We start from the raw sequence: 16,833 nt of genomic DNA, 5'->3' as shown, positions 1-16,833 counted from the left end.
ATTCAAATCATCATATCTGTAAAACTCGACAAGTTTTGGTAGATATTTTTTCTGAATAACTGGAATTAATTAACGAAAATTAGGACCTTGATGAATAATTCGTATTCAAATTTAAATGTAACTGTCCAGCTGTAAGTAAACAACAACACCTAGGATGTAGGTTCATTAAGAAGACGTCAGTGAACTTCTATCATCTGCAGAGAGAATTGTTCATATCGAGAAGCTATGTTATTATTATTATGTATGAAGTTTTTTGGGTTCAAGAATTACCTCTTTTGTTTTCAGAGACTATTTCATGAATTTATCAAATTCAATCGGAAATTTTAAAAAGATAAAAAAAGTGGTTACCAAACTTTATTTAGAGTTAACTATTACACAGGGCAACAACAAAAAATTCTTTAGTGGTGCCTGTGATTTAAGAGCTGATTTTAACAATATTTGGGACCCTAAATCTGTACATGCAATTCGTTTTTCTCTATCAGTTATTTACCAATGTGGATTTCATTCAGTATATTCATTTATGAGAGTTCTTAAATTATTATAAATTAATTAATGTAGGTACAATGGTTTTATTGTCATTCTGTAATTAAGTAAATATGGTTTAATACCACAAGCTTAATCAATATTAAATTCTTAAGGATTTCAGTTACATTTTATTTTATACGTAGATTCTATCGTTTATCCTTTGTCAACTTGAAATCAAGGATAATACAAGTACAGAAAACGCATTTAAATTTGAAATTGGCACTCGTAGTAGAATGTGTGTGCTTTCTGCATTTGTATTAGAAATAATTCTATTACATTTTTCAATTGACACGTGAAAATTCAAATAGAAAAAAACATAATTTCCACCAAAATTTGCAATTGCCTTTCACGTAATACATTATAAGATAAATTTGATAATTACATGAAACGCAAACTGAAAAAAGAATATAATACCATAGCTTTGGTCAACATCAATGGATGATATGTGTAGACTTAAAAATGGTAAACTTTCTTCTTGGAAAGTAAAGTGGTTACACGAAATATCCGTGTTTCTTGTTCCTGTGGAATAGTAGGGATGAAACACACCATTGGGTTAGAAAATATTCCATGTTGAAATGGTTAACAAGATAGTTTCAAATCCTAAGGATACAATATGAGTATTAAAATACACTATTTACACAGCCACTTAGACCGTTTTCCAGAAAATTTAGGAGACATGAGTGAGGAACATGGTGAAAGATTTCACCAATATATTAAAGTTATGGAGGCCCACTATCAAGGACGGGGACATGCTCATGATGGCAGATTACCGATGGAGTTTAAAAAGGGACTGTTTAAGAAAAACATTCGAGAATGTCGCGTAAAAGAAGCTTTCGAAGTGTTGAGTGACTATTTGATTTCTTCAATGTTTTTTTTTGTTTGTAAGTTCGACATATTATTGTATTTTGTATAACTTAAATGAAAATTTCGTATCTAATTTTGTTTACTACACTTACGGATTTGAGTTAAAATAATGTAAGTTATATTTCTCTAAAATTATATATCTTGAAATTTTGAGCTCGTAGGTAAAAATGAATGATTTATTTGAATTCAGGACATCAAATTGATATAGAACCAGGTCAAAAAACCTCGACACCAAAAGAACTGTTTCCTTGTGTTATTCATCGAAGTTCCAGGAAATATATAGTATAATAGCTATAAGTCAAAACTTTTCAAGGAATTGAATTAACACAGTTACTAACCAAAAATATAACCAACTGTAGGTACACATAGAAAGTGAATAAAAAAGCCACCAGATATACATACATTGATTTTTTTATTATTAAAATATAATTTACTGAATAGATAATAATTACCTAAAACTATAAATGAAAGCAAATATTCACATAATGCAATTACAATTTCTGAAATAAATAGAAGAAACAGGACTCAGGATGAAGGAAGGATTTCATAGGAGGTGAGGGTTATGAAGGAATGGAATGGTTACTGGTATGAACAATTGTTGATCTGGTTTTTTTTACAATCTGATGCCAGGGTTTCTGGAAGCAACGAAGTTGAGGAGCTCTTCGCTGTCTTCGCAAACGAATGGTTTGACGTGGTGACAGGCTACATCGTGCCATTTGATTCCATCGTTATAGAAGTTGTTCAAGATGGATAGACAGGATTCATCATTACCCTGAAAAATGAATTTGTAAGTATAGGAATCTATGTATGCATTTCTTTAGTTTAAGTGATTTTTTAGTTGAAATCTCAAACTCATTTCTTTAACTAATGTTCATTTTAAATCTTTAATTTCCATAATTTTATATGAAAATCATAATTTTCAACTTTTTTTTTAATTCAAAATAACCTTTCTATACTAATGGTAATCACTACAATAAGCGATAGCTCACATAATATCTATCGAACTGGAGTCAACCTATATTTTACAACTTCTACATCTACAGATATTTTATTTTATATTAAGTTAGTGGCCTGCATCGACCATGTTGGTTTCTGGAATTGTGAAAATTAAAAAAAGTTGTAACTTCTATGAAATCATCAAAAAACCATTTTTTTTTTCGTTTCAAAATTTAATTTACCCTTCCAAGCGAAGAAATAAAAATTATTCTCTCTGAGTCAATTTTAGGAAATACGTATAAAAATATTCTCTTCAGATTTTTCCGCATTATAAAGTATTCATAAATTTATTTGATATATAAATAAAACTATAAAAGATTCTGTCAAAACCTGAATCTGTGTTGTGATAATAATTGAATTAATTAATAATTCAAATTCTTGGCTAGATTCCATTCTTCGTATAACTGCGTTTCATTTAATTATAAAATTTATCTTAATAGATCTTTTCTATTTGAATTTTCACGTGTCAATTGAAAAATGTAATAGAATTATTTCTAATACAAATGCAGAAGGCACACACTTTCTGATACGAGTCCGAATTTCAAATTTGAATGAGCTTACTGTACTTGTATTATCCTTAATTTCGAGTTGACAAAGGATAAACGATAGTACCAACGTATAAAATAAACATGTAACTGAAATCCTCAAAAATTTAATATTTCTTTCAAGATTTAACGTTACTAGACGTTGGAGAGTTGATCGATTCTTTAGCGATCTTTGTTATATCCACCAAATTCACTCTGAAGGAAGAAGAAACATACCTGGGCAGCTTCTCTGTTGTCAGGTTGAGCTTGGCCGAATCCACCAGTGCTGCTCCAGTCTCCAGAGTTTCTCTGAGTAGTTGGTCCAATTTTAGCTCCAGAACCAGACCAGAACCATCCGTTAATGTTTTGTGGTTGAAGATCTGGTCTGTCACAACCAGCGAAGTTACATTTTCTTCCTGAAGTCCAGATGTACCTACACAGAAAATTCATTAAACACTACTCATATAGAATATTTGGAAATACATAGAATTTCTCATAAAGGGAATGTAATTATCGAAAAATTGATGGATTGCAAAAAAGCTATTTTTCATTTTCGCTATCAAAATAACTTGGCTCGGTGCCGAACACAGCATTCTTTAAGGAAGAGGTATATAATAATGATGTATTTTCATACTTTGGTGCAATTATAACAAGAAATTTAACCATCATCCGATGAAAATACAGATTTGACAACCGAAATAAATAATTCGTTTTTTTGGCGGATGCGCAAAGCGATTCCGCCATTTTGTATTTCATCTTACCTCACATTACCACGAGCAATCCTCTGTTTGACGAATTCGTTTTCTTGGGGGGTTTCGAGAGATACGGCGTCCATACAGTGACGTCTGCAGATGTTTCTGGCGTCCAACCAGTCAACTTCTAATCCCCTGGTTGGTTGATGTTCCCAACTGAAGAAATATGAATGTGTTACTCCACGAGCATCTCTATACGTAGCGTGTCTGACTCCTAGAAGACAATTATATTATTAATAATTATATTTTCCTACAATTTTATATACAGGGTGTCCCAAGTTCGAGTTTTTTCTTCAAAAATCAAAATTTGTGCCTATTAGATGTTACTGGAGAAATGGGCTTATCTCAATTCTCAAAATTGAGATTTTGATATTATTCGATATTCTCTATAGAGATGAAAATAATTCTTCGACGTGAGTACTTCCAGTTATTCAGGGAATGAAAATAATTTTTATAAAAAAAATTTTTTGTTGAATTCATGAAATAACATCACATGGTGTTTCAAATATTGTGTCGAAAATTGTGTGCGTAGGATTCTGCGATGAATTGTAATTAAAAAATTATTATACCTACTTGTCGATAAAATAATTTCTGAGTCATTTAAGATATTCTCGACTTATGTTGTACGTAGAGTCTATTTTTTTCAATAGGTCAATACTTCTTATCAACAATATGGTCATAAAATATTCTTATGAAACACATTCGATGTGCAACATGGGTTAAAAATAATCAATAACTCAGAAATTATTGAATTATTATTCCATACAGAATCCAACGCAATCATGAAAAATGAACTATTCATTAGTGTTATTCGTCCTAGATCCGAAAAATATTTTCTAGAATATCGCAGAGTTTACCTACATATAAACTTATCAAATCAAATAGAATTATTGTAGGCATCAATAATTACGTGCTATACTCGTATGAAGATTCTATTCATAATAAACTTAATTGACGTAATAACGCAACCGTTATTGAACAGCTAGAAAAAAGTATTTAAAATTCTTAATTATCCTGACACTCTTTTCGCATAAACTATGACACATCGTCATTCGAAAACAACTGCTCTTAAATTTTTTTCGGTTTGATCGATTACAGTTAGGAATTTGGGCACATTTATAAGCATCAAATTGGCCAATAAAAGTTGTCATAAATTGATGTATATTAGCTATTCAGATATGGACAGGAAATGTGAATCATTCGAATAATCATTCGAATTCATCGTCAAATTCTTACTATTGTACCAATTATTTCTTGAGTTTCAGGCCAAATTCCGAGTTTACCAAAGGAAGAGAAAAAAAGAGAAAATTTTGCAATCTTTGGTCTCCGATTTCAGGATTTCCGTTCGCAAAATTGATTTTTGTACATTTTGAAATAGCTACTTTGGTAGTGTTTGAATTGATACCAAGTTTTTACGACATATATTTTTTTCATTTTCAAGAGAAATAAGTAGATCTTATTGTTAGTTGCATGCTAATCTTTTGTATATACTCCTATATAATGATAACCTCAGCATGATACGCTTAGCATGGGCAGCCTTCGACAAACTGAGTTTCATTTTTAAGGACCAAAATATTCGCCTACACAAAAAACGCGAAACCTATGACAGCTGCATATTACCAGAGGCAACTTATGGTCTAGAAACTATGGCAATAACGAAAAAAGTGTCAGAACAACTGAGAGTAACTCAAAGAGCCATGGAAAGGATTATGCTGGGTAAAGGCTAAGAGACAGAATTCCGAACAACAAAATACGAAAATGGACCAGGGTAACTGACATCATGATTAGAATAGCGAACAAGGCAGAGTGTGGAGAGATGGTCACACAAAATGGCGTTTTGGAGACCTCGAGAGACAAAAATTAGCATAAGAAGACCGAGGAAAAGATGGATAGACGACATAGTCGCTGTAGCCGGTAATCAATGGACAGCAAAAGACAGAGAAGCATGAAAACACTGGAAGAAACCTATATCCGACACTGGATGAAAAAGGGCTGAAGAAGAAGAAAAATGATAACCTACTACAGCCAAACCGTTTGCTAAATTAAATTACCCTTCTGATTTTCAATTCTCACGTTAATTTCAGTCATGAGAATCGCTGGTTTCTTTTTCTAACAACAGTGTCATGAATCGCAAAGTTCATTGGCGTTCATTGTGAACACGAATGATTTATTAACAACCGAAGAAAGTGGATTCACAGAGGAAGTCAACTAGACAATGCAAATAATGATTGTTATTTTCTCGAACGAGGAAATAAGAAATAATGTCTCAGGATTTAATCACAATTATCGAGCCAAGTACTATTGAAGTGAGTTGTAACATCCATCGATCTCCTCATGGTAGTGATTGTAATTATTTTCTTATTACAACATTTGTGAGCCATTTTCAACCATGCAATCACCTTCTAGCACGACATAAAAAAACATAATTTAGGATTACTTCATTTTGAATTAAGATCAAGTTGTCTGACTTGCAAATTCAATTGAATAACAAGGAGAATGCATTTGAAGGATTGCTTTAGGTGACTATCAGTATATTAACTACATTTTTCCCAGTAATGTCAACTTGTGGCGAAATTTGCAACGATATTGTGAACTTTCAGTATGGGGATGTTGCAGAATAAGTGTTTATATCTATCGCAATTAGTAGCTGTTTCTTTGGGAATTATGATTAATATCGAAATAATTGAAATGGTATTATGATGTTAGGTAACATAATTCAAAAGTTAGTAAAACTAGAATTACATTTCGTGTAATGTTCTAATTGAACAGTCTCTGAGTGTACTCAGTGAAAGAAGAGAAAAAAATTTGAAAGATATCTTTTTTCATTTATTCAAAGTTAAATTTATGATTGATCTTAAAGAATCATATGTTTTAATTTGAATTCCAATTAATTTACTTACTGTTTGAACAACTTCTAGGATCAGGGAGTGCCAATCTTCTTTGTGCCAAAACTACTGTGCCACCTATGGCAAGAAGCAGCAGTTGCTTCAACATTTTGTTCTGTAATAAAAAAATCAATTGAAGTATTGGATATATTAGTGAGTAATATCATGAAAGTCTTTCAATTATAAGCTGCTTTTACTATCTGAATATCACAAAAATTCAGAAGTACAAAAATTCAATACACATTGAGAAATAAAATGAAACTTAAAAAACCAATGAAGATGTCAGATCTATTTGAGCCTGTGAAAATTGAAATAAAATAGTAAATTTTCTCTTCACAATATTTCTTGAAGCAATACAAAATTTTGCAGAGCTATTCTTCATATTACAAGAAGCTCTAAATTGTTTTTTGATATAAAAATCCAATTCTCAATCTCAATTTTGTGGTGTAGTATTAGTTTGTTTTTGTTCGATGTTCTTCATGAATTTTCCATGGTTCTGATCGAGCAATCCATCATTGTCATTTTATATTCAAAGGCAAATTTTCGTCTCGATCGCATATGTAGTTTTAAAATTAACAATTCCCTATTCGCGAATTGATTTATATTCGATATATCGATTTCATCTTTACAGGTTTGTTTGCTTTAATTGTTTTTTATTCATTTAAGATGGACGATATTATTCGGTTAATCTACTCATTATTCGTCGTATTATAGACAAATTTGAAAGTGTATTTCCTTTACACGATACTAGAGGAATACTACCAAGTAGGTACTGAAGCCAATTAACTGAATAATGTTGTCCATGAATTCTTAAATTTCTCATTTTATTCACAAATGAGCTCTGATTTTGGTAAGGCAGTTCAAAATTTCTGAACGTTCTTAAACTTTATATATTTCTATGATAAAATGGCATAACCTACTGAACACAAATAACATAGGAAATGTCAAAAATTACACAGTGTTGCCATTACAACCATTACAAATTGAATCATTCCTACTGGAAAATTCTTCACATGGAAGAAGCAACAACTTCTGTGGATTAATCAACCACAAAATGTGATATGTTTATATTTCAGGTTAACGACTTGTTTGTCAATGTTGTACCACATCTTCTACACAAACAGTTTTCCAATGATTAGTTCTTGCCGTTGCCGATTTACGTCAATCTAGAAGAAAATATTAATAATCAAGCCAATCTTTATCGATTTCGACGATCCTCATCATCTTCATTCAGGTGTTCATGTTAGCGACCGATTGACCGTGAAAGTACGAACGCCTAGGGTCACATGGTGACCCAGATCAACCGGAAGCAGTTCTCTGAACCGGGCCAGGTAAATACCAGACCTGCACTTGACACGGAATACCAAACAATACCATCTGGTTGGTTTATTGGTCGCCCACGTTTTGGGTGATATCGATTTTGGAGACCGCTTTTGAGAAATCGGAAAAAAGGGTGAAAACGATGGGTCATAATGGTGGATCACCTTAACATTCTAGTGATAACAAAAGTAGTTGAAAATAATCGATGGCATTCCACCTGAACTAATGGTGGATTTTATAAAATTTTTATCGTGGTGGTTTGCTAGATCAAATCATTTCTGTGTTCAATTTCAGTTCATTCTTGATATTTCCATTGATTTAAAACTATAATATGTTGATTAGTCAATCAAAGTTTTATGAGACCCGTTGTAGGTCTTTCAAGTGTCAAGTTAGTTCAATTCCATTTAAATTTCAATTGAAGTCCTTCAGTAGGTATGTAGTGTTATGGATCGTCTATATTGTTTTTATAAAAGATTAGAATATTTAATTTTAAATTCGATATTTTGAACCATGGCGCCCAACGTGGGGCCGGAGCGCCAATTCTTCCATACTCAATATTGTTTTTTCATTTTAGAAAAGAATATTTAATTTAAAATTTGATAATCCGATCCACCTAATAATTTTTGGAAGATTTGTATTAATAGGTCAATTACTGTCATTCTTTACCTATGATGATTCAAAAACATTATTTTAGTAATATGTATCTATTAGAATCATTGTTCTCAACTTCAACATTTCAACTTCATGATATTATCAGTAAAAATACCGGAAAATGCTATTATACATCCAGAAAACCAAATCTTTATTCTTATTTTTCCTAGAAAGCATTCACCGATAACGATCTACTGAAATATTTTTGCTTAACGTTACTGTAACTGTCAAACCATGAAATGTTGGACGTTTCTATCAAAACATTAATTATCAACATGATGTTCCTTTATTATATAAAAAAATCGAAAAATGCGTCAGAAGCTTTTAGCTATTTTAAATAATTAAAAAGCATATTGCGTCGCTTTATATTCTTGTTTTATGAGTAACTATTGTTTTTTTTTTAACATAATTTGCATTTTTAAGAAGAATCGTGTTTCTCGTAAATTATAATCACGACAACATGTTACTGACATACTTATGAATTGAATTATTTATATACTAATTATTCATTTCCATTTGCAATGATATTTAGTGAAAGGAATTAAGCTTCCGTGAAAATTTCTGCTATTCAGAAATTATCGGTGAATCTATCATTAAATCCTTGAGAATTATACCAGAAAATGATGTAATACTTGTTGGCTATTATGCACAAGGGAAGATAACAAGAAATCATGAATTTAATGATTCGAACAAAAAAAGTACTAAAATTCACATAAAATAAACATCTTTCAAGATTGGTCAATTAAAACAAACGTAGGCTCAATTTAGTGAATTTTTTGCCAGAAAGATTATACGCTATAAGAAATGTCTTCAAAATAAAATACATTGCCAGACTTTTATTGTTCAAAAAAATATCTCGTACTTGATTCAAACATGATTTGGAACTTGGTCTTCCACCTATAAAATTTTTTTTTAGGTCTGTTCGATATTAAAGTCATGGGAATATGGTGATTAGTGAAAGTTTTTACGTGATTGAAAGTTTAATTATTATTATCAATAAGTTTCGATTCGATTCAATTATCAAACCCTTTTTGTAGTCTGAAACAAGGATGAAACTCATCACATACGGGATTAACGATGACTACGCCAGTATCATAATTAATGAAAGTAAAAGAAAGTTTTGAAGGGGTGGTAAAACAATCGATCGTAGCATAAGGTTTTCAACAAGACTCTTCCATGCCACATTTCTTCGCATTATTTTAACATAGAGCAATTATACTTTTACTTTCCGATCGTGAATCAAATGAACTTAATGATGGTGAAAGATAGATGTACCTACACAAGGTTGATTCAAATAATTTCACTCGCTCATTATTGTTTCATCCATCAAATTAGGCACGACGTTAATATGCCTATAACTATGTATTTAAAAATAACAACTTTCTTTGAGTTTCCAAGAAAAACTATATCGTGAATATGAATCTTTAATATTTCATAAGAATATGTTTGGTTTCGGAAATAATTCAATCAGTAAGGAATTCTTTTTTGGCTGACTTGGCGCAACTGTGCTCTATACTCACTCGGAGTTCGTTCCCTAAACACATCTCTCTATCATTCCGTATCAATGTTCATATTAATGGTCTCAAACGATATGATCGACCCACTGATGACCAATAGGAATGGTACAATCCAAAATGACAACACCGTGTATTTTTTGACATTTCTTATGTCATCATGTCTTATGTGCTTAGAAGGTTATGTCAATCATAAAGGATACACCCTTCAAAAATATTTAGAACCACTTTCAGATCTGTGATTCAATTAGAATAATGTTGTCCATGAATTCATCCCAAATTTGAGCAATGATTTTGATGAAGTAATTTCTAAACGTTGTTGAAGAGTGTATTTTTGCATGATTATTATGAATAACCTACATAAATGTTATAACAAATGTCAGAAGATAATACACAGTGTTGCCATAATACCTATTTTGAATAGTATCACATCTTATATAGATATAGCCCTTCCGCAAAGAATCCAGGTATGTTGGTACACAAAATCACAGCCTAAACGGGACCATCTAGAGCAAAAATTACAAGAATAAGACCTCCCTCGAAATCGTCTCAAAGCCCCAGGAAAACTTCCAAACTTCGATTTTCCTCGCGGTTTTCGAGTATACGGGGTGTTGCGGATTATTTTGACATTCAAGTCTCATTTCTCTGTGGGCAATTTGAAAGTACCACGACGAAAAATCTACTGAGGGTCACAATCTCATATTCGATTAGTTATTATCTCGATATTTGAGGTTTGATGTTTTCTTTAATGATAGAAATTCTGATACTCTTTCTTTCAACCACTTTTATCATAATGAAAAGTTGTTTGCATCAAATATTTTTATATAGGCAGGGGCCAAACGCTAGGTCCTAGGAAAAAAAGTCATATGGAGTACCCCTCCGAGAATCAGACGAGTATACCGGGTGGATCGTCACGATCCTGGGTGTCCGAAAAAAAATTTTTTCTTGATGGATTCCCAGTGAGGGATCTACCGGTATAGTGACAGGGTCCAAGAGGCGGAGCCCCTTCGGCGAGCAAATCAAGTCATTCCCATATAACTAGATGATTATCAGGATTATTTTCATGAATTTTTTCGAAACTGCAATCATATATTCTTCTCAAAACAAACTCGAACTTGGTTATTATGAAGACGTTGTAAATATACGAATTACAATTGGGGAAGAGTTCCAATAAATAAATAACCAAGGTTCAGTAAATAACTTGAATTTTAGAAGGCGGCTTTCATGACTCCATCACTCAATTCTGATTCAAGATAGTACTCAAGGTACGTTGTTGAATAATGCAAAACAGTAGTGAAATTTTTTGCGTTAACCATTGAATCCATTTGGTTCCGTAAGAAGAAATTCCGGGACATGTTATTTCTCCACTTTCACCTCTAGAAACATCTTCTCCTTCGTCCAATTACCTGTTTCCCAATGGGTACCATTGAGATTAATACCAGTGATTCAATAGCCTCAGATGGGTATGGTCAAATCCACAGAATGCGAGGATCTTCATAATGCTTTCTTAACGCTTTGGTGGATTCACTTTCAAATCGAAAAATACACTGGGTGAATGTTAGGTCGTTAAATTATTAGCCAAGGTGCATAAATGCATCACCAAATTTCCCAATAGCGATTGCGGCAGACGCATTATGTTTGTTGAATGACCACCGTTGTTAACAATCCGTAGAACAAGCTTCAAGATGTTCATAGTTGCGTAGATGACACAGTCCATCAACTCAGATTAGCGGAGAATTAGGTAATTTTCAATTCACTTTAGAAACATGAAAGTGCAATGGTTGTTCATTATGACAACATATGCTTATTTTTTTATCGAGAAATAGACAGACTAATGTGAATGAAGAGTTAAATAATTACGTAATTTGAAATAACAGCTTGAACAAATGCAATTGTCAAATTAAACAAGAGTGCAAGTGCTTCAAAGTAGTGTGTTTTTATAGAAATTTTCTGAATGAACTCTATTATCAGTATCACTTTTGCTTCCATTTCTACCAAAAGTAGAGGAAACATTGTGATCACTTCTTCGATTTTCAACTTGCAAAATGCATTTCGAGGACTTTGGTTTCGTGCAGTTCGTCTGTCAGTCTGTATGTCTGCACATTATTGTAATAGCTTCAACTTCTATGATTCTTATCCGATTTTAATGTAATTTGGTGTGTGTATTCAGTTTAGGCTGTAGATGATCCAATGCAATATTCAGCATCTTTAGATGAAGGAGTTTTCGTTGAGGATGCGCAAAGATGAGATTTCCGGGATTTCCATATATCGCGTTCTATACAAGTCCGATATTGATCAAAACTGAAATGCATATGCAAATAGGGTAATATCTGAGTGATTATGTAAAAATTTCAGCTATTTTAGATTTTTTGCAATCCTAATGCATAAGCATCAAGTAAGTACATAAAAAGATAATGCTATGGTTTGGGAAACTCATATAAAACGTAGGATATGTTTTTGTTTTTAATCGTTTTCGATTTTTCTTCATACGAATTAGGTCTTTTAGGTGACTTATGCTTTTATATTGCCAGTACTTTCATTACATGATATACAAGTTGTTCCTAAATTAGAGGTACAATGTAAAATGAGAGATTTGGGAAGAATATCGGAAATAATATCCAATATTGATGACTCGATCACGTTGAGATTTTTCGTGTAAATATACTGGGTGTTCCTTAATTGGAGGTACAAAAGAAAATGGGAGTTTCTTTGGATAATTTTGAGGAAAAAAGTCGTATAAACATGGATGTAGGTATTTCTTCCAGGTTATCGATTCTTCATTAATCTTCGCTACAGAATGATAATTTTATTATGTTTCAATTAATTTATTCATCACAGCTAACTAACTAGATCTTTATAATAATTTGGATTCACCTGAGGATTACTAGAGAATTGTTTGAATTTTTTTTTTCAAAATCTGTAGCAACTACAAGAAACCAAAAAGAAAGTACTGGACTTTTGATATTTCTTTTTACATTTTTTTCTGTATGATAGACGCGGCCACTGTACCAGAAAAAAATCACCCTTTGCATTCAAAATTAGCATATCACTTAAGGAAATCTTCAAATTGAAGGTGCTATGATGAAAAAACATCAGAAAAAGAACAAATTTTATCACCCTGTATCTCGAAAACAAAGCGTTCATAGGAATTTTTTTTCTTAATATGATCCGAAGAATCTGTCATTTTCGTTTGTACCTCTAATTAAGGAACATAATAAAATTGAATCAATTTAGGTAAATACGATTATAAAAACTTTTTTTCAGTTCATTCAATCAATTCCAAACTGAAAGGTATGCACCATTTTTGCTGAGATGCAGTTTTTACATTATTCCTGATTTGAGGAGCTATTTTTCGAGTAACAAGGAACTATCTATGAAATCTGAAGCAGTACATTTATCGTTCAACAATTAAATTTAATGCGAATTTGAATTTATGTAATCTACAATCTACAGGCACTTATATAACACCCACGTGAATGCAGATCGTGAGAACAGTTCTGCTGCAGCATCCTCAGATCGTTAAACCATAACAATCAAACACAAAACGTTTAACCATTTTTGGCGATACGTCGAACCATCAATAGCGAAACAATTGAAGCATAACCAGCATCCTTTGACGTGAATGTTGGATCTGTAGATTTCGAAATGGGAAGGTAATCATTGTACACTTTGAACAATTCACGATCCATAGGTACGTGTGTTTATGAAAAGAATAATTTACCGTTGAATGCTGGTACTTTTACTGATTAGGTACTTCGTGAAAATTTACATTGCGTAAGTTTCCTTTTTTAGTGGGTTGGTACTAGTCGTATAATCGCAGGTCAATGGCAGATGTGAGAATTTCCTGCTAAACTATGAACAATGTAGGTAATCATTTTCATTCATAATCTTTATGTCAACTGGATTTCCGGAAAACCCGAGACCATAGAGTTAGTACGAAAAGGAACTAATAATCATAGAGTAACTAAGTAATTAGAAAGCACCATTAAAGAACTTTATCCTATTCAAAGAAATAATTGATACAAATATAACAATTCTCTTCTTTACGAAAATAGATTTTGAAACTTTAACCTGACTGCTAATAGAAGAAATAGAGAAAGTTCCATGATGAATAACAAATAACAACAGAAAAAACAAAGTTGATATTATTGGAGAACAGCAAAGTGAACAAAGAAGAGGAAAAGTGAGGCAGTATTCATTAATATGAATAGGTACTATCTTTCTTTTTATTTCTGTTCTTTTTAAGTTAGAATTTATGATTACTGTCCAAAGTAATCCCCAATATTATGATACAAGACAAATAGAAAAGGAAAACCAAAAAATGTCTATGCATGCCATAATAACAATCTGACTACATAAAATTTCGATTATTCACTGTATAAATAATATAAAACATGTTCTCATCTACGCGATGCAAATAATTGTATATAATAAAGATATAGAAAACAAATAAATAATATTTAAGTAGAAGGTGTTAACAAGTAAATATGAAGGTATAATTATGATTTTGAGTAACAATTCGAAGACATAATCATACATGAGCTTGCAATATGACAGTAGGAGGCTGATAGAAGATGATATTTTCCCTATTAAAACAGTAGAGATTTCAAATTATTCGATTTTCAAGAAAATAAAAAAATATGTCCTATTATGTCGAGATAAAAGATTTCTTGAGAATAAAATTCAGTGCTGTATGATTTTTGGTCAACTTATCACTTCCTGATTCATTTTAGTCATTGAATCAAAATCATCCGTGAAAGTGTTTTAATTTTCAGATTTCTTTCTTAAAGGTATCTCAATCGTTCAATGGTTCTGAAGTTATTTCAAGGACGTTTATTCAAGAGCTTAACCGCTATAACCTTGACTGTTAATTATCTTGAGAAAGTTGGATAAGATGTCTCAGTGAGTATAAAATGATCGGAGAGTGTAGCTACTTTTAGGGATGTTACAAATTTATGTATTCATAGGTATTAGTTGAATTAAATTATTTTTAATCAACATTTGAATGTGAAACTCTTGTGTTATTTCTCGATGTTCGTATTTCTAGTGGAATAGATGAAAATTGTGTGGATACACAACTATAATATCTTTTGGAATTCCTGGAATTTTGGAGAAAAATTTCAAAAAAAGGATCAATCTAGAAATATAAAAAAATATACTCGATAAATAAAGTACTGAACTTGTAATACACTTTGATCCACAGAATTTTTAAAAGCATTTAAGGAATCATTCAATTATCAAGTTCTCCAATTATGGGGTTTAGAGGGTGGTAACTACAAATGTAGTATAATATTATTTTTACTGTGTATTCAAAAAACTTGATATTGGTAAATATAATTACTGTACATGAATTGTTCGCAATTGAAACATTATCTACACAGATCTAGTTATACAGTTAGTGCACTGTATCAATTCTTCAATTTTTTTTTTATTTGATTTAGGTGTTTCAATTCGAATACCTATCAAATAAAAACTAATTTCGATACGTTTTTAAATGTTTACCTTCATATATCTGTAACGGAGATGGATGAAAAGATTGGCGAATTAGGTTTGAACTTTCATTAATAAGCAATATTTTTCGAATGTTTCCATAATTTTCACTAAATTTTCTTCTCAATAATTCAAAAAATACTAATACAACTACTATTGAGAATAGTAACACTAAAGAAACAATTTTTTCTCATTGAAAACTTCCAAATCCCAAAAACAACAATGTATCTTTTCACGTACTCACAGAGAATCGATTAAATTGAATTATCGAAAAGAAAATCAAGTCAAGCAGCGTTGAACGAGGTCAGTATCAGGTTGGGTTAACGCTCTGTTTCACTTTTGGAAAAACTAAAAAATTAAAATTTCTAGGGTCTGTCTAAGGTATTTATGAAAAGTGTGCTAGTGAAAAACTTGATATTGAAATTTTTTGGTCACTCCTCAAAGATAAGAGTACATAACAAAAATTTTTTTTTATTTTTTTTAAATTTGTCATTTGAAGATGAATTAGATGTATTCCTCAGAACTCATAATTTTTTGTTCATTCCGGCCAAATAATTCACAAAATAAAAATTTTCCAAACTACCTAAAATCCACGAACGAAATAGGACTAGCACAACACAGGACTGCCACAGATAGGACACCAGACACACGCCACTGTTGCTTAACTGTATCTTCAATCATCTGACGACCGACCAACACACTTTTAATAAAACCAATAACTCTTCAGATCCTCACCGGTAACTGTACCATTGTAAACGAAAAACAGGTTTTAAATTCTTCCAGTAGGAACTTCCAAACACGTACCGAGAAAATAAGAACTCAATATTTCCTCACAAGGTTCACACCCCCCAAATATTAAAAACGTCGAATTAGCATTTTAATAGAAATGAAGCTCAAACTTTTTTGAGATTTGGATCTTTGGTTGGATTACGCGAGAGGATGTTCTTTCACTTACCAGTTTTTATGTTTGATGGTTACTGTGGAGAAACACTGTCTACACTGTCAGTCTGCTTGGTAGACAAGTGTATATAGCTTCGTTGTGTGCCCCCCACAATCTTTAACCTAGTTTTAAGACTATGGGGCCTGTATCGAGTCTATCCTCTGGCCATTCTGACATTTGACCAATGGTGCTTTCATGGTACTTGGTACCAGTGTGAGAGTATCTTCATCCTTCGTCAAATATTAGATATTATCAGAGATTAATTTCCTAAATGCCACAAATTGCCGAGAACAAACATGTGTTCATCCCTATATGGATTTTTCTTTTAATGACTAGAAGTTAATTGCAAATTCTATTATATCATATTAAATT

General features: G+C 31.8%; 1 protein-coding gene across 2 annotated transcripts; it reads right to left on the bottom strand.

The window, feature by feature from the left end:
* Nucleotides 1–1,782: 1,782 nt before the first annotated feature.
* Nucleotides 1,783–16,613, bottom strand: LOC123678345. Of its 2 annotated transcripts, none has more exons than XM_045615329.1 (5): nt 16,477–16,613; nt 6,562–6,661; nt 3,671–3,875; nt 3,147–3,342; nt 1,783–2,161 (listed from the first exon to the last, which is right to left on the bottom strand). In XM_045615329.1, the coding sequence occupies exons 2-5, from the start codon at nt 6,653–6,655 to the stop codon at nt 2,003–2,005; spliced, it is 654 nt and encodes a 217-aa protein (XP_045471285.1). In that variant the 5' UTR covers nt 6,656–6,661; nt 16,477–16,613; the 3' UTR covers nt 1,783–2,002. The 2 variants fall into 2 exon arrangements, with proteins under 2 accessions (XP_045471285.1, XP_045471286.1); XM_045615330.1 differs by lacking the exon at nt 16,477–16,613 and adding an exon at nt 16,105–16,126.
* Nucleotides 16,614–16,833: the final 220 nt, after the last annotated feature.

This window comes from Harmonia axyridis, chromosome 4, assembly GCF_914767665.1.
Source record: "Harmonia axyridis chromosome 4, icHarAxyr1.1, whole genome shotgun sequence".
In the NCBI taxonomy this organism is placed as follows: domain Eukaryota; kingdom Metazoa; phylum Arthropoda; class Insecta; order Coleoptera; family Coccinellidae; genus Harmonia; species Harmonia axyridis.
Note: the sequence above shows the minus strand (reverse complement) of the source record. Positions and strands in the feature narration are given on the sequence as shown.